This window comes from Eremomyces bilateralis, assembly GCF_010015585.1.
Source record: "Eremomyces bilateralis CBS 781.70 unplaced genomic scaffold P152scaffold_12, whole genome shotgun sequence".
Lineage (NCBI taxonomy): Eukaryota > Fungi > Ascomycota > Dothideomycetes > Eremomycetales > Eremomycetaceae > Eremomyces > Eremomyces bilateralis.
In genome coordinates, this window is record NW_022985078.1 from 194,691 (window position 1) to 213,766 (window position 19,076).

The 19,076-nt window shown below is 48.8% G+C and overlaps 5 protein-coding genes and 1 non-coding gene across 6 annotated transcripts; 5 read left to right on the plus strand and 1 right to left on the minus strand.

Moving 5' to 3' along the window:
• Positions 1-1,143: 1,143 nt before the first annotated feature.
• P152DRAFT_398595 (nucleotide sugar dehydrogenase) lies at positions 1,144-2,455 on the plus strand (the record flags this gene model as incomplete). Its single annotated transcript, XM_033676474.1, has 2 exons — positions 1,144-1,599; positions 1,649-2,455. The coding sequence occupies 2 exons, from the start codon at positions 1,144-1,146 to the stop codon at positions 2,453-2,455; spliced, it is 1,263 nt and encodes a 420-aa protein (XP_033533314.1).
• Positions 2,456-4,677: 2,222 nt separating this feature from the next.
• Positions 4,678-6,848, plus strand: P152DRAFT_482717 (uncharacterized protein; the record flags this gene model as incomplete). The annotated part of the gene is made up of 6 exons (XM_033681905.1): positions 4,678-5,516; positions 5,576-5,655; positions 5,711-6,059; positions 6,125-6,269; positions 6,327-6,515; positions 6,789-6,848. Exons 1-6 carry the CDS (start codon positions 4,699-4,701, stop codon positions 6,846-6,848), a joined length of 1,641 nt encoding a protein of 546 aa, XP_033533315.1. The 5' UTR covers positions 4,678-4,698.
• Positions 6,603-6,683, plus strand: P152DRAFT_t42. The gene has a single exon. It is a non-coding gene; the product is annotated as a tRNA-Asp (tRNA).
• A 2,753-nt stretch (positions 6,849-9,601) lies between the features above and the next one.
• On the plus strand, positions 9,602-11,406 carry P152DRAFT_482718 (uncharacterized protein; the record flags this gene model as incomplete). Its single annotated transcript, XM_033681906.1, has 3 exons — positions 9,602-10,085; positions 10,138-10,176; positions 10,238-11,406. Exons 1-3 carry the CDS (start codon positions 9,761-9,763, stop codon positions 11,404-11,406), a joined length of 1,533 nt encoding a protein of 510 aa, XP_033533316.1. The 5' UTR covers positions 9,602-9,760.
• Positions 11,407-11,789: 383 nt separating this feature from the next.
• Positions 11,790-14,797, minus strand: P152DRAFT_507891 (uncharacterized protein; the record flags this gene model as incomplete). The annotated part of the gene is made up of 7 exons (XM_033682558.1): positions 11,790-11,860; positions 12,379-12,817; positions 12,905-13,380; positions 13,462-14,088; positions 14,139-14,447; positions 14,481-14,658; positions 14,720-14,797. The coding sequence occupies 7 exons, from the start codon at positions 14,795-14,797 to the stop codon at positions 11,790-11,792; spliced, it is 2,178 nt and encodes a 725-aa protein (XP_033533317.1).
• Positions 14,798-17,501: 2,704 nt separating this feature from the next.
• Positions 17,502-18,164, plus strand: P152DRAFT_459159 (uncharacterized protein; the record flags this gene model as incomplete). Its single annotated transcript, XM_033679619.1, has 1 exon — positions 17,502-18,164. A coding segment is annotated over one exon (663 nt), but the record flags the coding sequence as incomplete, so codon positions are not given.
• Between the last annotated feature and the right edge of the window lie 912 nt (positions 18,165-19,076).

Genomic DNA, 19,076 nt, shown 5'->3' on the forward strand with positions numbered 1-19,076 from the left:
CCATGAACTGTGATCATGTTGATGTAACGGAGTAGAAGACTTGCATTTCGAATCTTTGCGTCATCCATCGGAAGAACTGTAGTCGTGTGCAATATTAGTTGTCGTTCTAAAGATGGCAGGATCAGATCTACCACCCCTGCATGGCGGTTTCCTAGTCGGTCATCGGGTTAGTCTCTGCGGGCCGGGGCGACGCTTCCGATTCACACTGCAAGTCTGCAACCTTCCTGGAAATCCAACTTCACTCCAAACTCTTAACTCCCGGTTCACTGCTCCCATAATTCATCATCTGCTCGTATCCCCTGCGGTAGCACTCGAGAATACCCGACATGTACAGGATTCAGGAATCACACAGGGAAGCATGGATATCCTGACACATGCGATGTGTTCGTTGCGTAACCATGCTAGAGCACAACTCTACCGCGTGCCTGGCATGTCGACCCCCATCGCTGAGAACTCAATGGTTCCTCGGATGGAGCTGAGCCCATCATGGAGCCTTACTTCACTTATGCAGCTCCTTCATTGTGATCGTCACTTTCTCACCAGCCTTGCGTTCGTATTTTTACAAGCACGATGTGTAGAAATTCGTCCTGAAATCAGGGGCAGCTCCGACGATTCCTGGTCGGAGCTGAGTCGGGATGTGTTGCAATAACCCAAGCCGCTGGTTTCTTTGTGGAGAGGCCAAATCTGTCCAATGGGACTGAGAGAAGGTCATTTTCACAGACGGCTATTTCCCTCATAATGCGGGAGGTTCAGTTATCGTCAGACACCTCCTTCGCAATGCTCACTTCCCAGTGTATTAGGAGAACAGAACGTCTGAGATCGAAATAGCTATGATCTGTGGTCTATATCAAGGGGCAGCTGTACCCGGGCCCTCTAAGCTCTTAAACTGTTTTGTGTATTTCGTTGCATGGCCTTTGGCAGTCTAGTTTTTACCTATTATTCGCCATGAAGATTGCTCTGAAACAGCCAATTCATCAAGCGTTACCGACTACTCAGCTCGATAAGCCAGGTGATTTCGATCATCTTGTGACAGAACAGCCACGGGCATATCGACGGTATCCCAGTGTTTCCTACCATGGAAACCTCCAAATTGGAAGACTCCTCGAGCCGGACAGTCAATTAGGGGTCAAAGACTTGCAAAATATGATCACCACGCCAACCGCGGCTGAAATTCCGGCCATCGCTTCGGTACCCAGTCTACCTGGTAACCCTTCGATTGTCGCGATAATCGGCACCGGGTACGTCGGGTATAACCTAGTCAAGTGCTTTGCGCCTCATTACGAAGTCCTGGCCTTTGACGTTAATGAAAAAAGAGTTGAGCAACTTTGCGCTGAGTTTGAATCCCCTCGGATTCATCCAACGAACAGCCCAGTTGACCTATCTCGGGCAACCCACTTTCTAATTTCGGTCCCGACAAATGTTCTTCCCGACAAGTCGATCGATACGTCCTGCTTACAGAAAGCAATTCAAACAGTGGGAGGATGTGCTCGTCCAGGCTCAACTGTGGTAATCGAAAGTTCGGTTGCTGTTGGAATGACTAGACGACTCCTTGGGCCGTTGATGCGACTTCGTGGACTTAAAGCAGGCATGTCACCAGAGGTACGCAAGTAATCTTCCCTTCAGCAACTAGCATGTTCATGAAAGGCAGCGCGTCGACCCAGGTCGGACGTCGCCTACGCTGGTAGACACTCCGAAAATCATCAGTGGTATTACTCCAGAGTCTCTCGAAAGCATCAAAGAACTTTACGGCCCGGTGTTCAACCAATTGGTTCCCGTTTCACGACCAGAGGTGGCGGAAATGGCGAAGCTATACGAGAACTGCCAAAGAATGGTTTGTATAGCTTACGCAAATGAGCTGGCAGACGCATGCATCGAGCATGACATTTCCGCCTTTGAAGTTTGCTCAGCTGCTGCGAGCAAACCATTTGGTTATTCACCTTTCACGCCGAGCCTTGGAGTCGGAGGCCACTGCATTCCAGTGAATCCATTCTATCTCTTCGCCAGCTCTTCCCGTCCGGATTCGTTTCCAATACTACGATCCGCAACCGAAAGGAATTGGGGACGGCCTGCTGCCGTTGGTGACTATCTCATGTCGTCTCTATTCAAGTCTTCCCAATACCGCGACGGAATCGCAAAAGGGCCCCCGAGGATTCTTATTGTCGGCGCAGGATTCAAACGCGGACAAAGTGTTCTCAGCAACAGCCCGGGGGTGGCATTGATGAAGCACCTCAAGGATGCATGGGAGCTTAAAGTTATTGAGTTTGCCGACCCCATGGTCAGACAAGAGCAGCTTCCAGAATTCCGCAGAATTGATGAATCCTTGGAGTGGAATGTGGAGAATCTGAGGAAATATTGTCTAATTATCATCGCAATTAGGCAGGACGGACTTGACTTCAGCGTTCTAGACACTGCGGCGCAGGGCACATATACCAGAGTCGAATACTATTGCCCATGAGGAGACTGGTTGCTGGCATGGCGGACACATGACGTTTTCAAGCCACTGTTCGAAGGCCTTGACAACGGGCGGAAATAATAGAACATACACAGTCCTTAGTGATTCAGTTACATTCAGTGGTTCCATAAAGTCATTGTGCACTGAACATCCTACCTCCCACTGACCAATCCCGCAAACTGCTACCGTTGCACGGTCCGACAGCTATGGATGACCAGTCCTATCGGTGTCCTCCACCGTCGTGCAAAACCATCTCCCCAGGTTGGTCCCAGTATGATCTTCCGGGAGGCACCTTCATGGCGTTCCTGGAATCAGTCCAGTCGCTGGGAGTTCGCTTAATGCACGATCGGGAAAAAATCAGGAATACATTCCACCAGATCCACGGATCTGGGATTGGAACATTACCCAGCGGTTCTCGAAAACGATGACATACAGAACATCACTGATCAGCTGTCCCCGACTCTGCCCCCGAGATCCTACCACTTGTTCCTGGTCCATGTACGATATATCGCCTTTAATTTTAAGATCGCGCCAATCGGGAGACATATTCGGCATAATTGGGGGGAAGTCCGTGGTAGCTACATGAACTGCACTGGATACGAGATTATATTCCAGAGCCGGAAATATCAAAGTCCTCAGATCGTCTAGTGACCTCGAACATGCAAGATCCGAAAATGTACCTGAGCCCCTCTCGGGAGATATCAACCGGCTGCAGGATCGAGAGGCTTCACGCCAATTTCTAGGGGGCGATCGGAAGTAGGTAAGACGCTACAACAGTTAAGGGCCAGAAGCTTCCATATTGAAATATTCCAACGCTCCCTTTCTAGCTCGCTGTTCCTGAAACGCTCCATCCATGCGGTGACACAGCGTGCCAATAGTCCGATGTAAGCCAAGTAGTATAGGCAGAGCTTTGTGATTCAGTTGACCGCTCGACAGGGTTTCCATGGCTGCTTGTTGGGTACTATGGCAGTTCAGCAACGTGGCCGTGCTTCCCATCTTACCTCTTTTCTTAGAGTGTGCATTTTCGTTTTACATGTGAATCATTCCCGCTCATTTTGTCAGCGCCGGTAATCAAAGGGCAGCAGTTTGTGGCTCGCTTGAGTCATTAACAGCTTGCATATACGGGTCACATCCGCTACGCACCTGCTTCTAATGGCTCGCAGGTATGAATAGTGCCGCGAGGCGTTTCGAGGAGATTGCAATTGGGTTCGTTCAGTCTCTCCACTGGACTAACTTCGATGTCGGCCTATGGATGCCATCATTTTACGTCTACAGCATGCTGTGGGACCCAGATCACGGTTCCATTAAGTCGGATACGCCGATATCTCAATAATTGAAGTTTTCGAACTGAACGGGGGATTATGGGTCATGCATTGAAGCTCTGACCTTGCGGATTTCAACGTTAAGTATCGATTAGCGTCAAGAGTCCCGGGTTCGCAATCTACCAAAGGTCAGCTAGAACCGCCGTAGTCCGATGTCAATGCTTTAAGAACCAAGTACTGAAGCTATAGGGCATAAGTAGTTTAACATGGGCAACAAAGTCGACATCCTGAGTCTTCGGTTAATTGATTATTGTCTCGTCGTATTCGAGTATTTGATGGCTTTTAATCCTGCCTAGCCATACTTCAGCACTACATCACTACCTGGCTCCTTGAGAGGAGATACGCCGTTCGTTGAAGCTTCTCCTTTCCAAACGCATATACGCCCACATCTCGGCATCCCTTCACTTATTCGATTTCGAACCAGTTGGAACGCCCCTCATGGCGGGTGAACCGATATCAGTCGCTCCATCAACAGGCATGCCAAGCCAAGGAGCTCCTGAATGTGATGACCTTGGCCTGGCGTACATGCCGGAGGTTTGTTAAACTAGACATCAAAAGAAAGACGCTCAATTGACAGATGCTTAATATTAGCCCCTTCGCTATACTCGCTTTGAAGCTGCGTCGGAGCAAAGCTCTGTACGGTTTTCACCTTCGGATTCGGAATCGACTTCACAAACGCACACACCGGCACCTCCAGAATCACCCACTGGTGGGGTGGTTGACGGGACACCACTTCCTTATCCCCTACAATCCGAAGATCAGATTCAGCATATATATCCAAACATAACGGGAAGCTCTACTCACCCTAGTACCTCATCCTTCCAAAGCTGCATCACGCAAGAGGAAGCGAGGCTAAGATGGAATTCCGAAGAAGAACTTCAACGCGTCTCGAAGGATATTCTGCGACTGCAAAAGTACGCGCTGATGATAGGCCTTTTAGGGGTCAACGGCGCCTTGATTTATATTGCTTGGAAGTACAAGCAATCCCATTACATCTTCCTGGTTCTCCTCGCGATGAATACATTTCTCCAGGCGGTCATGATCATGTGTTTGATCATCCACTACATCTTCACGAGGCTCCTCTGCTGCTGCCTGAGACGGAAAGAGAAGATCCCCGATCGGCCGGAACGCATTTGTATGGTGATTCCGTGCTATAATGAGACGAGACATGAGCTGGAGAGGTCCCTCGATTCTCTTGTCAGACAACAGGACCTGGATGGCCATGCACGGATGGCACTGATTATCGTGGACGGAAATGTGAAGGGCAAGGGAATGGAAAAGACAACGCAAGAACATCTCCTGGATGACATATTGCTGAAAAGTAATCGGACGTACTTCCGCAATGGATATCGAGCACGAGATGGTCTCTTCATGGCATGTACCGTCCAAGACGGCTACTACAAAGGATTACCATATATCCTTATAGGAAAGAGATACAACCAAGGGAAACGAGACTCACTATGTTTCATACGCTCCTTTTTGTACCATTTCTGCAACCGCTCCCAAGGAATCGAAACGATCTTCAATCCGAAGCTGTTCGATCACCTCGCAAATCTCCTCATCATCCATGGCTTGAACGAGGTCGACTACCTAGTCGGGATCGATGCGGATACCGTCCTTGCGGACGATTGCGTTTCAGAGATGGTGAAGGTTATAAGGACGGATCCAAAGCTTGTTGGCGTTTGCGGTCACGTCTGTGTTGACTTCGGAAACAGGCCATTCGGTTTCTGGGAGCTGTATCAGTAAGTGAGCTTTCCAGGTGCTGTTCGGAAGTGTTTGACTCACAGGATCCTTAATGCAGATACGTAGAGTACTCGCTCACCCAAGGCCTAAGGAGGATGTTCCAATCAAGGATAACAGGAAGAGTCAATTGCTTGCCAGGTACCTCAAACTACGACGTCGTTGGTCTATTGTATCTCCGCTAACTAACTTGAAGGTTGCTGTCAGCTCCTTCGTGTTGACCAGGCTACGTTCGGTGATAAGGTCCTTCGGGAAAAGTTTGGATACGTCCCGAAGCCCAACGATGGCATGACCAAGCATATCATGGGCAACTATTCAGAAGACTCGATACATGCATCGGTGATATTCTCTTGTTTTCCAAGCAAACGAACAGCCCAAGCACTCAAAGCGAAAGCCTATACGGTAGTCCCCGATAACTGGCGTGTCTTCCTCTCGCAACGGAAGCGCTGGAGTTTGGGATCGATTAGCAACGAGTTCGTCATGGCATGGCGTCCAGGTATCCTCCTAATTGAGCGGATCTGTTCCATCATCACATGCATAACCTGGTGAGTGTCTCCCATACCGTACTGGACAAGCTCGGTTCGCGGGCTTTCGCTGATGATGCTTCGAGGTTCATAATGCCGTTCATAATTGCTGCCTTTGCCGAACTGATATGGCTTCTCGTCCGGAAGGGCCCGAAGATCATCGATGATCATGTTTTCATCGGACTCTTAAGCGTGCTTGTGGTTCGATATATTTACTCGTTCTTAATCCTGGTCAGTCAAGTGGAAATTCCGAAAATCGTGACCTTGATTTCTGATCCTCGTTCACAGGCCTGGCTGCCATCCGGCTTCTTCGAACGGCTTCAGTTCTTCGTTGGGTTCTTCATACATCTCTTAGCTTCGCCTTTCATGAACATTATTATCATCGTTTATTCTCTCTTCTATAGCGACGATTTTAAATGGGGCAAAACAAGAGAAGTCGTTGAAGAGGAGGACACGATGGAGGAGAAGCGCCCAATGGTATAAATCTCAAAAAGAAAAACTTTGTGTATCAATCCGAGAGTGAGCGAAAGGATAATCTGCATATGACATTGTAAAAAGATCAAGTCCTTGTTGGTGTAGTGGTAACATCTGAGCTTGTCATATGACAAGTCGCTCGAGCCCGGGGTTCAATTCCCCGACGAGGAGGTTTTTTTTCATCTTTTTCTTTTTGACCGATATCAGTCGACATTAGAACTAAACCAGTCGGTATTGAGCAGTCTATGGGCCGTGGGGTAACTAACGTCTATACAGAATTTCTACCGGAGCAATACCAGTTACTACATAAGGAGGGAGATAGATGTGAAAGAGTAATAGAATAATGCTGTCTCAACTCCCACAGGGTTACCCAGGAATTAGCATACACATGATTTTTTAAAGCGATTATTCATATGGCTTGTCTGGTCGTGTATCCTAGTCCCTAGGGAATGCCACCCACCACCAGGTCCTGGGCGCCCGCCCCGACGGCCCTTACGTTTGGATACCGGCCACCGGGGCAAGTCGCCTAGGACAGGGTCTAACCGCCTGCAATGGGGCATGAGCGCCCCTAGTAGTAGCAGATATTTACAACACCTGCCTAACGTGGACAAGCTGAAGACCCAAAAGCTCCTCCCTTCTCTTATCTCTACAGCTGCTTTTTCAACATTGATTTTGGAGAAGTCATGAGTCGAAATAATAGCAGTGGTATATGGGCGTTTGGCAAATGTTCTGTGTAGGAATAGAGACACCCAGCATGAGTAGCGATGAGCAGAGTTGACATTATGACACCCCGTAATAGCATTGACAGATCACCTCACTAAATACACACCCCGCTCAAACTTCTCGAAAATTCGAAATTCGAAACCACCAATTCCCTTCGGCAAGGGCAACGCGCCTTTGCTCCACCCGGCCGGTTGCTAGTAACAACATGAAAATGAAATCCCCACGCATGTGAGAAGCCACCGTCAAACCCAATCCAACATGCCAAAACACCAGTAGATTGTTTCCCAGGCCTTCAGAGTAAACATTCTCACGATGATTTACCTGTTTCATACGCAATCTGCTTCCATCCAGCAACCTTGGCTTCACAATAGTAATTTGTTGTAGGCGTCCCTTTATGGCATTTCTCTTCCCTAAATCGTTGCTGAGAACCTTTCTATGGTTGTGCGCGCTTGGATTGACATTTCTCAATCATTCCACACTGATTGGGGCCTTAATTAAGATCCGGATGGGCTTAATAGCATTGGAATGGAGTGTGTAGGTAGTAACCCAACACCCATTCATAGCCATCTAGAGTTCTCTCGGCTTGCATGTCATTGACGTTGGACCAAATTTAAGGATGGAAACATCTGCTGACATGAAATTCGATGGATTTCTGTCATGACTTACCAACAAGCGATTCCCCAGTGGCTAGGATGGCAGTAGAATGGCTTTTGAATCAAGGTGGTCTGTTTGCTCTGCGGCTAATCTTCATAAGGCTCTAATGAAATCTGATCAGCAGGGCGCAAGATATGGATTCTTTTACCGTTAAGTAGCCAGGTCCTTGCTTCAACGGTCAGATTTTCCTTGAACAGTCTTCTAACGGTTTTTGAACGGTTGATTAACTGTTCATAGACGGTCTTGCTGTTTTCGACGCTTGTTGAAGGAAGGAACGACTGCATAACGAGTGCAAGAAATGGGGCCTGCGCCCTGCTGATGTAATGAAATATATATTTAAGGCATTACGGCATAAACATTTATTTGATTACTAATCTGGTCGTTCATATCGTCATGTTTCTATGCTCCCCTTCTCTCACCTTCTCCCACCGCCGCTATGGTGCCCATCTATCTGGTTATGGAACTAGGTCTTCAATTTTTTTTTGTTGTTGCGGACGAGTCTGGTGTTAAACTGTCAATTATGGAGGACACCGAATATCGATTTGTTGAACTAGAGTCAACTGAAGAGGTAGGAACACTTGGTAGGGTTTGAGATACGTGAACCCACGGTGTCATGATGGGGAGAAGGTCGACGACGGTCTCTTATTGTTATTGCTGTCGCCAATAATAATCCGGACACAATGCCTCTTTGTCAACCGCAATCAAACTGACGAACTACCAGACCGCGACCCGTTCACGTCCATGATGCTCAGCTACACCAATATCCAAACCATGGCATATCGGTGCGGCGACAGCAGGAGTTGATCCGAACTGTATGGTTTGGCGTAAGTTTCAGGACAAGGACAAGCGATTGCCCCTCAATGCTACCGTCCATCAGGTATAAAAGATGGCCCATCAACATCAGCGACCTTGAGGACCGAGTCATATATCAGCAATTATTATTTCATCTGATAAACTGGATGGCTGTTCGAGGTCTACAGTGCCCAGCTGTTTCGCTGCGGTTTCTGAGCAGATTTCATGGGAGGCATAGACAAGGCGGTCGCTATTACATCCCAACAACTTTTCGGATTTTCGATCCGGGATTCGTAGAGAGGTGTCTATCTTAATAGATATCTGTTATGGACATGGTTGCTCTTGCACTGTTGCACATCTGTATGGACTGCGGCCATTGGGCATTGAGAGATGTCGTTAATCTTAGATCACGATCCCCTCAGGGATCTCGATATGCCTGGGCGCCGGGCGGGCGTGGCTTCATTTGAGGGAAATCTAATTTAGATGTCGACCACAACTATCTTCGAGCGAAACGAAATCTCACAACTCAGAGGTCGGTTTACTTTCAAATCCTCGCTCTGATCTCGTGATGAGCTGCGAGGATCGAGATCCTGTGTGTCGTACCCATCACGATATTCTTCTATTAATCCATCAACAGCAATCTCTCGGCGCCTTTTCATATCGCGATATATGATAGATCCGATGGGTCGCTTGATCTTTCTTTTCAGGCTCCTCTTACGGTCTTACCCCTCCTACTAGCGCCAAGGGTACGACTTTCCGATCCGAACGCGATGGAGATTGGTCAATCCCGGTCCCATAAATTAGAGGTTCATATAAAGGGTTGTATCTCAATCAATTTTCTTCGTCCATGGGACACAACTTCGCAGGCTCTTTGACTAACCTCATTTTCAATGGTAGCTCACGACTCGTCCTTTTCATGAAAGCAATGTCAGGCCAAATTGGGCGCAAAACTCGGCACGCATGGTGCCTTATGAATTCGAGACGTTTATAGTTCTTCCTTGTCTCGTTATCAGCACGCGTTTCTTTGGAATTGCTCTTCAAGCTTGTCTTCTGTCCGTCGTTACAGAGTCACTGAAACCATGCGTTCGTTCAACTCTTCTCCAGCTGGAGCTTTGCTTTCATTGTCGCTCTCTCAGATCTTTTCTATTGCGCTTGCTCAATCTTCACCCCCTGTAGTTGAGCCAGTAGTAACCCCGACGGCAGCTCCAGTTCCTAGCTCAACCACAACCTCTGAATGGGTAGACACGCTCACAGCTCCTCCGGCCTTTCCCTCGTTTCCCACATTTGAATCCCAAGGTGGTGGCGGGTTAGGCGACTTTGCCGGCGAGAGGGGTGGCCTTGGCGGTGCTATCCTTCCAATCCCGTACGGCGAACCCGCCAATATCTCTACAATCACCGGCCAAGGTTGGTTGCGGTTTCTAAGGGTGATAGCTCGAAGCTTGCTGATATGAGGAAGGAAATCCGTCCATATACGTTTGTTATAACTCGCATCTAGGTAAGACGGACATGGCCAACAGTAAATAGTTCAACTCCAGTAGAACACTCACGTTGCTTAGCATACACGTCCAGCCGCCAGTCGTACATTTCGAACAAAATCCCTCTCAAATATAACACTACGACTATTCCGTATTCTACGTGGGTAACAGCATTTCAAAATACCTCAGTCATCCCAACCACTCTCTGCGATGGCTATCCACGATTCCTGGACGAGACTGTCACGCCCGTCACTCTGACCTTTTCGGACAATGTGATGCGTGAGATCACTCAAACCGAGCCGGGGCCACTCCCGACGTGCACCATTGAAGAAACCTCTTGTACCTGGGCAATTGCCGCTTACGCGACAGCAACGTATTCATATCTGTCCAGCGTCTATAGCACGCACTTTGCCCAGACCGCAACCGGTCTTCCCAAGCAAATCGCCTTCAACTATGTCCGGCCGCCGTGTTATACCGATCCGTCTTGTCCTGCGCCGTCCGCAAAGGCACACTGCAGTGCGGATTCGGAAGAGGGTACTGTTCTCTACTGGCCCGTGACAACTGGGGGAAATTTCTGCAACGGAAGCTCCATCGTGCCTGGCACGCCAACCGTGGCCGGTGCGCCAAACACCGCCGTCTTCCGCGGAGCCACTGTTACTTCGCCCACCGCGCTGGTTATTCTGCGGAAGGCAACCCTTTCTGCCGCATCGACGACCACCCGGCCAAATCAAGGATTGAACTGGCAACCGTGCGGTCATCCTGCCGATGTGACATTGTCTCTCGCCCCGGAAGAGCTCTCGACCTTCCGAACCGAGTACAGCGTCTCCTTCACAGATGAGGATTACACTTACTGGGAGACGTCTACCGTACTTGCACCGCTGCAGTTCCAGGACCTGAATCGTGGCGCCGTGCCATACAACGAGTACGCCAATGTACGGGGATGCAATATCAACGAGACACGATCCGACTACAGGCGATGCCCGAGCTCAATTTTGCCGGACTACACCCCATCATTGGTCTACCCGAAGCAGGCTATTGCTCAGGTCACTGACGCGAGCTTTGCGAACTTCTCGTGCTCAACCGGCAAAGTCAGGAAGAAACCCACATTCGTTCCAATCACTGCAGCAGCAATGGAAATGCCATCGGCGACGCATTACGGGGCAGAGGTATCCGTGGGCCCAAGAACTAGCACGTTGAAACAAGAAGAGGTCGAGGAGGTGATGACTTTCGATGAGGCTAGAGTCTTCTAACCAAACATGAGATAGTCTTCTTATCGTATAAAGTTTTAGTCCAAGTTGGCTTCCATACTCCGTGATAGAGTGAACCGTTCACATCTAAATATCTAGATTTTCTACCCAGCACTAGGGTTCTGAGACGGCTGAATCTTCTGAAGGAAACGAAAAAGGGGATAAGACGAGAATAATAGCAAATAGCCACTGTTTTGTGTAACTGGCAGCCTAGGATTTGACGATATCCCAGTTGGGCCCGTATAGGGAATCCAATTTGGCGAACAAATCGTGGGAGGTGGTACACTGCCGTGGGTGTCTTAAGAGGTGGTCCGGGGTCCATCCTCAAGCGCATATGGGCAACTAACACCTCGTCGTCTGCAGGCCTTTCAACTCCTTTGATCTCTTCAAGCGGGTTTTCGATAAAGGTGTGTAGTTTTACAATGACTAATTCTGTGGCCACGTAAGTTTTCCAGGACTCGAAGTTGTCTCGGTCTTGTAAGTGAGGGATCGAAGGGATCTCTCAGTCGGTCTTCCCCTTCTTCGACCTCAGACCTGTCAAGCCTACGCACTGTCGAGAGAAATTGAGAAGTTTGTATATGCTCCACCCTCTAAATGGGTATCTCCTGTCGAATCACTGTCAAGAATTCATTTCACAATCTTACCACAAACCTCTTCGCAAGCGCTCGAATTCCTCTCCTTGCATCCCCCCCAAGTACCTTTTGGGGTGCTTCTACTTCCACTGTCCGGTTTGAGCTCTCTGCAACGTCTCCTAGCAAGGATTAGTCGATATCATAGAGGTAGACTATCAGATGATACCTTCCAAAGGACCAAGTGATGACAATTCGTGCCCGATCCTTCGGCATTGATGACAAGACGGCCCAAGAAGAGCTTGGAAGCCCGTAAAAGCGCGCTTGTACATCGTTTCCGCCATAGATATCTTCGCTTAGGCAGCAAACAAGTCTCCGAGATTCCACAGAGTGTTAAGCGCTGGACTGTATCTCGCAACGACCTCTGTTCCCATCGCCTCTTCGTATCCATGCAGCGTTTGCATGTACATATTCTCTGCCTTACCCTGACTACCTTGGTTTGCGTAGAGCAGGCCCAGGTTGTTGATCGTACCGAGCGTCGAGATGTGCTTCGGTCCAAGTGCCTCCTCCTTTCCTTGCAACGCTCGCATGTACATCTTCTCAGCCTCACCCAGCTTGCCTTGCTTGGCATAGAGGTTGTCTAGGTTGTTGACCGTGTCAAGCGTCGATGTGTGCTTTGGCCCAAGTGCCTCCTCAGTTCCGTGCAGCGCTCGCATGTACATCTCTTCTACCTCCTTCAGTTTCCCTTGGTCGGCGTAGAGCAGGCCCAGGTTGTGAACTGCCCATTCAATACCATTCTGTGAAATGCCGCATTTTGATATCATAGATAAACACCTTGCTACATGCTGGAGGAGTCGTTGCCGTATAACCCACCATTCTTTTATATTATTTCCGGGAACGTGTAACCCGATAAACTTTAGAGTTAGCCTCACAATGTCATTATTCCACTCTGGATTTAGAACATGCATCGTCCATGAGTGTACACAGCTATGCATTCTGTACCCTCCTGACTCCACTGAATCCCGTGAGAACGAGTTTGCTTCCACCAGTCCGTGGTTACACAACACTCGAACCGCTGCAACGAAGTTTTTTTGGTCTTCTGTGAGTTTTCGGATCCATTCTGGATCACTTGAATCGTTATGACAGGGAAGCTCGAACCAGAGGTCCTGGTTGTCAAAATAAGCCCACAACTGAAGGAACTGAGCCGAAAGTCGGTTCTGTTGTTCCACATGCTTGTACGAGATGTTCCATGTGGTGTAGAGCGTTCGATCTTCGTACGAGTTCAGCTCAGGACTTTTCTCTTTCAGTTTCAACCATGATTCTTTATATTGATGAAGGTACTCAGCCAAACCGGTCGATACTTGATCAAGATATGCTCCGGCGGTCGCAAGTGCAAGAGGGAGCCCGTCTTATTCATTGACGAGCTTGATAGCATCGGGATCTGTCATCCTAGTTAGTATCCTCTCTATAGGGTCAAAATAATCCTCACCATTGTTCAATCCTTCGCGTCTTGACACGTTCGACAGGATCTTAAGGCAATCCTGCACATTCTCCAGCTTTTGGACTGGAATGCCATGGCCGATTTTGACCTGCGACGACCGCGTGGTGATGATGATTGATCCTTGATAAGATTCCAGCAGGTACTTCTTAATGTCCAATGCCGTCGGATCCGTGTTACCTGGTACCTTGGAATTGTCGTAGTTTTCGTATATGGCCAGCCATCTTACGTTATTTCGGAGACTCAGCCACTCTTTGACGGCTTCTACCACTTCATCCAAGCTTCCATTCAAATCCACGGCGTTAAGACACTGGGCAGACGGATGCTCTTGGCGTATTCTCCGGGCAGCGTTCGCAAAGCTTTGCTTCAGAGAGACTTCATCTTTGATATTCAGCCACAAGATCGCTGAGTATCTATCTCTATATCGCTTCGCGTATGCAACTGCCAATTGAGTTTTACCAATTCCCCCAAGGCCATGAAGAATAGCAACGCAACGGCTGCCATCGCCTCTGAGCGCCTTGTGTATTTCCATGAGCTCTCTTTCTCTTGCAACGAAGTGCTCGGTTTCAGCAACATCGGAAAGACTGAAAGGTATCGCGAAGTCTTCGAAGTGACGACCTATACCGGTCAGTACCCCCCCCACGGTTTCATAATGGAGAACGCCTTACGATTCGATGTATTTTCGATCTCAGCATGAAGCCGTCGAAACACATTATCTCTCCCCTCACCATAGATCGGTGAAATACTCACGCCAAAAATTCCCAACAACGAATAGACTTTGTCTTCCTCTTTGGTAGTCTCACGGTCCTCGGTCCACGATATTCGTTCCGTGACGCCGAATTGAGAGAGGAGCTTTCTTCGAAGTGCCTCGACTGGGATTTCTACAACCTCGCGAATTTGTCGCTCTAGAGATTTCTTGCTCCCAAGCTTCCTACAATCGTTGGAGAAAAACTCCACCGATTCTGGGGCGATCAGCTCTTGCAGAGTCTAGCCTCGAGTGAACCATCGACTTTTTCGAAACTCGACTTTCCAATATTGGAAATGCGAGTTGTTAGGGTCCAAAATCGGTCCTGCGACATCCGAGAGGTAGACATAGCATCGTTCTGCATCGCGATACCACCGAAACATGGAGTTGATGGCTTCTGAGAGCTCGACAAGATTGGTCTTATCGATGCAGATGGGATCAATCTAGGCGAACATACCCAGTACGTTCTCCTAATGGGTTAATCCCTGGGACCCCCTCACCAACCGAGCTCCATTCCCTTTGCGCAATACTACGATTTGCCGCCAGACAAAAGTAGAAGAATAATAATAAAAGCATAGCCATTTCTCAGGGCATTCCGTATGGATATATATAAGACTAGTTATAACTTGTGGTCGAGTCAATCTGGCCGTCGTCCCAAACAGGCCTCTGGCCTAAATGGGCTCCGCTCTCCATACTGACCGAGCCCAATCAGGCTCCTTAACCCAAATAGCCATTTATCGCAGTCCAGTATCCGTGCCCCATGACCGCCCCTCCCTTGCGCTTTTGCGGTTTACCAACTAATTAATACCACATCGCCGAGTCCTATTACATATCTACCTCCTCACTTGGAACGCCTTCTCCGATGCCTGCTATCAAACCAAACCGGATTGACGTGAATGCTGACTTCACCCGGATGGCGACTATCGCCGCTGAGCTGGTCTCAGTAAGGTTCTCAGATAGACAGGCGATGACGACATTATGTTGGTTGACTTGTCTGAGCGCGTAAATATTTGGGATTGAATGGGCTGCGAGAAAGCCTGGGATATCTTGCGGCTTCCACACATCTAACTTAGAATAGCTGGCTTGGGAAAACAGGAGGGTCGAACGGTATGGACTTTACAACGAATGATACGTATTGCATTACCATGCTTAAGTTGTGTGTTGACTTTGCTCTTTGAATTGCTGCGTCAAGAAATTCAGAATAGAGAAACACTGAAGAGAAAAGCTGAAGAAGGTGACGATTCATCACGTGCCATCTCCTGGCTGAGATTGGCAGATAACCTGGCCTTGCGGACTGCATTTGGCGCCGATAATGGTCTGTCCTTAAACCTCAGTCAATCTCTCAAGACACACAGCTCGTAGCCATGATTTTGTTGTGATACGTGGCCTATCTGCCTATCTTCCTAGCGATGTGCCCTTCCCCAGATCACCAGTCGGTCAGGTTCACCAATGAAGGAGGAGTAGGTGGAGTCCAGGCTAGTCAGAACAACGTGTATTGTGGGCTTTCCGGTACCATACCTGCCCAGCCACTTAGCCAGAAGATATGCCGCTTGTCTTCTCCATCGACCCATTTCCTGATATCGTTAAGGACGTTGACTCGAGTGCCAGGGATGCAGAGAGGGTCATCTCCTTTCTCCGATGCGTTGAATGTAGCGTTGGGCGCGTAAGGGAGGGAGTTTCGCGGATTGCGATCGTGTGCAGTCCCGCTATAGACAATCACGCCGTGTTAGTAAGCTTAAAGAGAGATGGTAGACCGAACTTACTACACGTTGAAGTCCCCATCCCATACACGGTCCATCTGGTTCATTCCTTTTTAGCGCCGGGAGAGGCTTGGTGGCGCCAAGTTAGCGTACTAATAGACTCCAATCACAACGCGGTACGAAAATTACAGCTTTTGGGCCTTTTTTTCCCGCTCCATTGCTCATGGCAACTCTAATCTGAACAATCGAAGCGATCAACTATGCTTTCGATGCTCCCATCAGCTTCAGACGCCACCGCTTCCGATGACGAGGTATCTGAGGATGAGCTCACCACTGAATTTGTATGGAGAGTGCCGTCTGATGCTACCACCGCTGCGGAAGCGGATCCGGAGTCCCAATTACAGCAACCTCAGGTTGAGCCTGCAACATCCTCCGCTGGATCTCTCCCTACGCCAATTGGACAACCTGGGGATGTCTCCTACATAGCTATTGATCCTGCTACTAAGAGGCCTTTAGGGCAGCCTGGGACGTACTTTAAAAAGATGCAAGGATACGTCTCATACTATCACTACCCCGAAGCGTTGCTTGATCTCTTCATTGGCGTCTAAGGCCCTCTCTGCGCTACCGACACCCAGAGTGTATCCTGTGGGACTCCAGGTTGTACTGGCTGCGGGATTTTCCATGGCAATGGTCAGTCCCTAGACCCAATGCTTCACGATCGCCCTCCCGCTTCCTTCGAAGAACTTGCTGAGCGATGGGATCTTCCGCTTGTTCTTTTCTCCCAGCTATTTGATGAAGGCATTTATAAGACGATCGCAGAGCACTCCAACCGGTACGCCCAGAGGCATGAAATCTCGATTAGGCCTGTTACCGCCGGCCATATCCGGATATGGCTGGGCCTTGTCCTTTACATGGGTACCCTTAATATCGCTTCTCGAGGGGATCTCTGGAGTAGGAATGGCCAGCGGCCTCTTCACTGTATCTCTAGGTTTATGTCCTTTCGAAGATGGAAGCAGATCAAACGGATTATCCACCTCTCTGATCCCGATACAGAGCCGCAGCCGACCTCCGTCCTCGACAAAGTACAACCAATTGCCTCGCTTTTAGGTGCTCGCTTCAGCCAAGTATATCTCCCCTCAAACTACGTCTCAATCGACGAGATTATGGTCAAGTTTACGGGTCGATCAAAGGAGATTGTCTCTATTAAAAGCAAGCCTATCCCTGTTGGCTATAAAATCCTTGCCCTCGCCGATAGAGGCTATGTTTATAGCTTTCTCTTTACCTCAGGAGGAAGCTTTGATACCGGAGGAAGGAAGGATGCATCATCAATCCATGGTGTAAACTATCAGCCCCCCCATGGATACGAGAATCTTGAGCTTACGGCTACCTCAAAGGCGGTTATTACCTTGGCAGCCTCTCTTCCTGTCAGTCTCCGCAAGTTTGTTATCTTTATGGATAACTACTTTACCAATATTCGCCTGCTCTCAGTCCTTCGAAAAATGAGGATTGGGGCCTGTGGGACGACTAGGACGTCGTATAAAGAGTACCCGTTACAGCACTTCAAAGAGGTAAAGGACAATTGCAGATGGCCGCTTCAAAAGCAGGACTTCCTCTGCGTTCGCGATGTTGCCAGCCTCTTATGGAAGGATCGGGTACTCGTACGTTTCCTCCATACCATTTTTGAGCCAGAAGAGAATGATTGGGCACCTCGGAGGCGTCCCGCGACTAGTACAGCTGCGTACCAGCGAGAACTTGATCAAATCTACCCTCCTGGGGTCCACGACATACCGGTTCTACAACCCAAAGCTGCCAGACTATACAATAGCTTTATGGGAGGCGTCGATATCGCGGATCAACGCCGAGCTTACTTCACATCGCACCTAATTAGCCAGAAAACATGGCATCCTATTCTCTTCTGGATACTCGATACGACTGCTTCGAACGCTCATATCCTCGGTACATGCCAGTTTCGAAAGCAGAATATTAGATACCTACAGAGCCTTAAGGATTTCCGTCTACAGCTTGCCTGGAATATGGTCATCAAAGGTATCTCAGATGGTCATGGTCCCCGAGTAGTACAGGGCTTCAATGAGCAGGAAGGTCCTCAATTCGAGGCAACCGAGGGATCAGGAGATCCGGTAACTCGTACGTACGGCCAAATACGGAGTTCCCGTATCATACTACTCTTAGAAGTGGTGTTCATCGCCTGGCACGAATTTCAAGAGGGATGCGACGATGGTGTTGGTTGTGTAGGTGGAAAAAGCTAAGGGATAACCAAATCAAGGACCGAAGGACCTTCTTTTGCTGTGAGATCTGTGGAGAAGGATTTCCTCTCTGTACTAGTTGTATAGAACCATTCCACAGTCAAAGACCTAGCTAGATACTATTAGATTCCTCTAACTATGGTAATTGTGTCTATTTACTTTATATGAGGATTGCATACAAATCAAATGGGACACCTTTTTTTTATATATATTTTTTTAAATCCTACTCCATTTCAGCTGGCTTTAAGAGCCGCTATGCTGGGTATTTCTATTTTACAGGCGGGCAGCCTCACCGTCTCCGGTGGGTTAGAACTAGATATGGGCAGGGCGGACAGTGCGGGGGCCATCGGCCCCGCCTCATCTATACCCAAGGGAGTGCTAAGACTCCCGAACTGGATAGCATCAAACAATTAGGAAAAAACCCTCGGAAAGACCATAGACAATGGTAGGGGTTCTACAAGGAGAAAAGATTAAAGCAGTATAACTCCCGCCTGGGATGCTTTATTATTAGGCTTTGTTTGTTTCGGGACGTTGGTACTATCCGTCTTCACACGGTGTCGGTGGAGACTTACTGTTGATGTTGATCGGAGATACAACATCGGTGGTAGGTTAGGTGAGTTGGGTGGCGGTCTTCAGTTGCCTGAATTGGCTTAGAAGACCTGTTTGGACCAATAGTTTTGTTGCTTTTGGGGCGTTTGCGGCGGTTCCTAGGAGGATCCGAAGGTCTGTAGGCTGGCCGTCAGGCCAGAGTGTGTCACGTAACTGGTTAAAGTTCGGGCATTCCGTAAGGATGTGCCTTGGGGTCTGGTCTGTACCGCAAGTACAGAGGGACGAATCGGCTGCGTTGATGCGGGAGAGGTAGCTGGCCAGGGCCACCTTCCCGGAGCGAAGTTGTGT